Here is a 2,929-nt window from a genome sequence, read left to right as displayed (position 1 = left end):
CTGGGCCCTGGAGACTATACAACAACTTTACATAAGATACTGAACTTTGGTGATTTCAATTCAAATGGATTGGTGAGTCAGCTTTTCACTCTTTGCGTTAATTTTGCAGGATTTCTCTTGTTATTTTTCCATCTTTTACCCATGTATGAATATCAGTTTTATCTTTTACTTGCTTCAGTCATTAGACTGCCCAAGCTGAAGCACCGGCTTGAAGAATTTTTAGTCGAATAAATCGCCCCCAGTACTTATTCAAGCCAAAACCACACACACAGAGCTGTGTATTTGTACATATGATGAGCTTCTTTCAGTTTCCGTCTACCAAATCTACTCACAAAGCTTTGGTCGGCCCGAGGCTATAGCAGAAGGCACTTGCTCAAGGTGCCATGCATTGGGACTGAACCCTGAACTATGTGGTTGGGAATCAAGCTTCTTACCACACAGTCACGCTTGCGCCTATGGTTGTGGTTAAGAAATTTATTTCCTAATCATGTTGTTTTACATTCTGTCCCACTGTGTGGCACTTTGCACGATTGTCTTTTACTATAATCCTTGGGCTGACTAAACACTTGTGAGTTTGGTAGATGGAAGCCGAAAGAAGTCTGCCGCACGTAAGGAAGAAGTAAAAAAAGGTAAAATGCTGGCATGGGTTGGATGGTTTGACAAGAACACAAGAGCCACAGGGCTCCACCAGGTTGTGTGCCTGCTTTGGCATGGTTTCCACAGCTGGATGCCCTTCCTAATGCCAACCACTTAGCAGAATGTACTGGATGTTTTTATGTGACAGCAGTGTTGGTGAGGTCCCCAGGTGCTTGTAAGACAAGATACCTCAACTGAGTGGGATATAGACAGGAAGAATCAGAAACTATGATAGAGGTGAATTCATGGCTGGAGAGAGAGAGAGAGAGAGAGAGAGAGAGAGAGAGAGAGAGAGAGAGATAAAGAGAGATGAGGAGCTTGTACAACATGAATACGAGACAGAATAGGATGGAGGAGCAGGAAAGGTGGATATGTAGGTAAGTGCACCGAGTGAAAATAGTGTGACATGGCTGTAGTAAAAGATACTTGTGTGTGTGTGTGCGTCTGCAGAAAGTTGTCCCTGCTTTACAGGAAAAAAAATCTCTGAATTATAAATAGCAAAGTTTTTTTTTGTGAAGCAAACCTTTTAATATAACAGCCATGTTTGCCCCCTTTGAACAAAGAAAGAAAAAAAATTTTGCTGTTTGCCAAAAATTGAATTCGAAATATGAAATCAAATGGTTTTCTTGATCTATTTTCTATTTAATTCCTGTTTTAGAAAATATTGGCAAAAAAAAAGTTTTGACTTTATATAACTTCTTTTCTTTCCTTTCTCTTCTTTTTCACCTTGGAAATTCATTTTACCATTGTTTTTCCTACCTTTTCAGTTGACCTATGGTGAAGCACGATCTCTATGGAGTCTCTTACAGCACCGGGAATTTCTCCTATTGCTGCTTTTCCAAGACAACGACACATTCCCTCGTATCAATGGCACCTGTGGAAGTATCTATGCCATGGAACATGTCGCAAACAACAAACTATTCAATATGAAATCCAACAGCTGGCTCAGTATTTTTCTTTCAGATGCTTATCATTGGCAATTTCCAATTTGGAAGAGACGAGCCAAAATGTCTATTGGGATGATCGAATTCATGATGGACATTTTTGAGAAGAATGGCGTCAATTATTACATGTGCAATATATTACCAACATCTTTTGGCTACACCGCAAGATATGACATCAAAATTATTGATGTCTTGTCAGTGGTTTCCAAATACCATTTGAAAACAGAAATGTCTAATCGATCTTGTTATACAGACGATGACTGTACCTTCTCTCACAACTGTAAAACTCAATGCAACCAAGAACTTAGAAAATGCTCTTCGGACCTTGTTGTACCCAACTTAAAAATCCTATGTGATCTCCTTATGGACTACTTAATGTATGGTGCACCGAATCATGTTACTGTAGATTTAGAACGGTTATTACACCAGTGCCAATCCCTTGATAATCGACAATTCAGTGCTGAGATGGACCATGCTGTCTTGTTGAATGACCTCCAGTTATTTATTTGGTCCCAAATAAAATATGGATGATTCATTTTTTTTTTTTTTCCCAGGGGATTGGGTAGCTTGCATTCTGTTGTGATATAAAGACAATGGTTATGGATTGCATAACTATACACCCTATTTTAAAAATATTGAAGAGGTGGGCAATGAAAAAGACAAAAACCAACATCCCTCAGGGAGCAAGAATTATTTTGGTCCAATGTATTGCACCTTAATATACACACTACATGTACATGTGCAAAACATGCATATATCTGCTACATGTATACATTCACTACATGAACCATTTGTAGTTATTATTTATATAAGATTGTGAGTTCAAGAATTAAACTTGGTTTTAGCAATCTTAATGAAATGGTGTAACATTTGGTTATTGTTATAATAACCCACTTCCTGTTGTCTCACACACACACCTCTGTACACTCACACATACATTGGTATGTATAGACATACATACACATATAAACATATACACATGCATGTACACACACACACACACACACACACACACACATGTGTATAGTATTTATAATTGGGTTTCAAAAGTGAAGAGGTGGTTATAGAGTGATGTCTGGGTTCTACACTGTATTATTGTTTCGGGTTTCTTTGTGGGTTTTGCGGTTTATTTATGCAGGATACATTACATGCCTTTTGATTTTAGTTTATTGAAAGAAATCTGGTCCCATTTTTAATGAGGTTGTTTCCATTGAAGAAGATGTGTAACTTATGAAAAGGGAAAGATGCAAAAAAACAATATCTGCTATAAAGAATGTGTAAATTTGCAGACCTGCCCAACCTGTTCCAATTTGGGGTTTCATAAAGAAGGAAAATCAAATTAAAAGATG

General features: G+C 37.8%; 1 protein-coding gene across 1 annotated transcript; it reads left to right on the top strand.

Moving 5' to 3' along the window:
* On the top strand, positions 1-2,929 carry LOC106884115 (divergent protein kinase domain 1A; the record flags this gene model as incomplete). Its single annotated transcript, XM_014935338.1, has 2 exons — positions 1-72; positions 1,404-2,929. Coding segments are annotated over 2 exons (780 nt in total), but the record flags the coding sequence as incomplete, so codon positions are not given.

This window comes from Octopus bimaculoides, chromosome 21, assembly GCF_001194135.2.
Source record: "Octopus bimaculoides isolate UCB-OBI-ISO-001 chromosome 21, ASM119413v2, whole genome shotgun sequence".
Lineage (NCBI taxonomy): Eukaryota > Metazoa > Mollusca > Cephalopoda > Octopoda > Octopodidae > Octopus > Octopus bimaculoides.
Note: the sequence above shows the minus strand (reverse complement) of the source record. Positions and strands in the feature narration are given on the sequence as shown.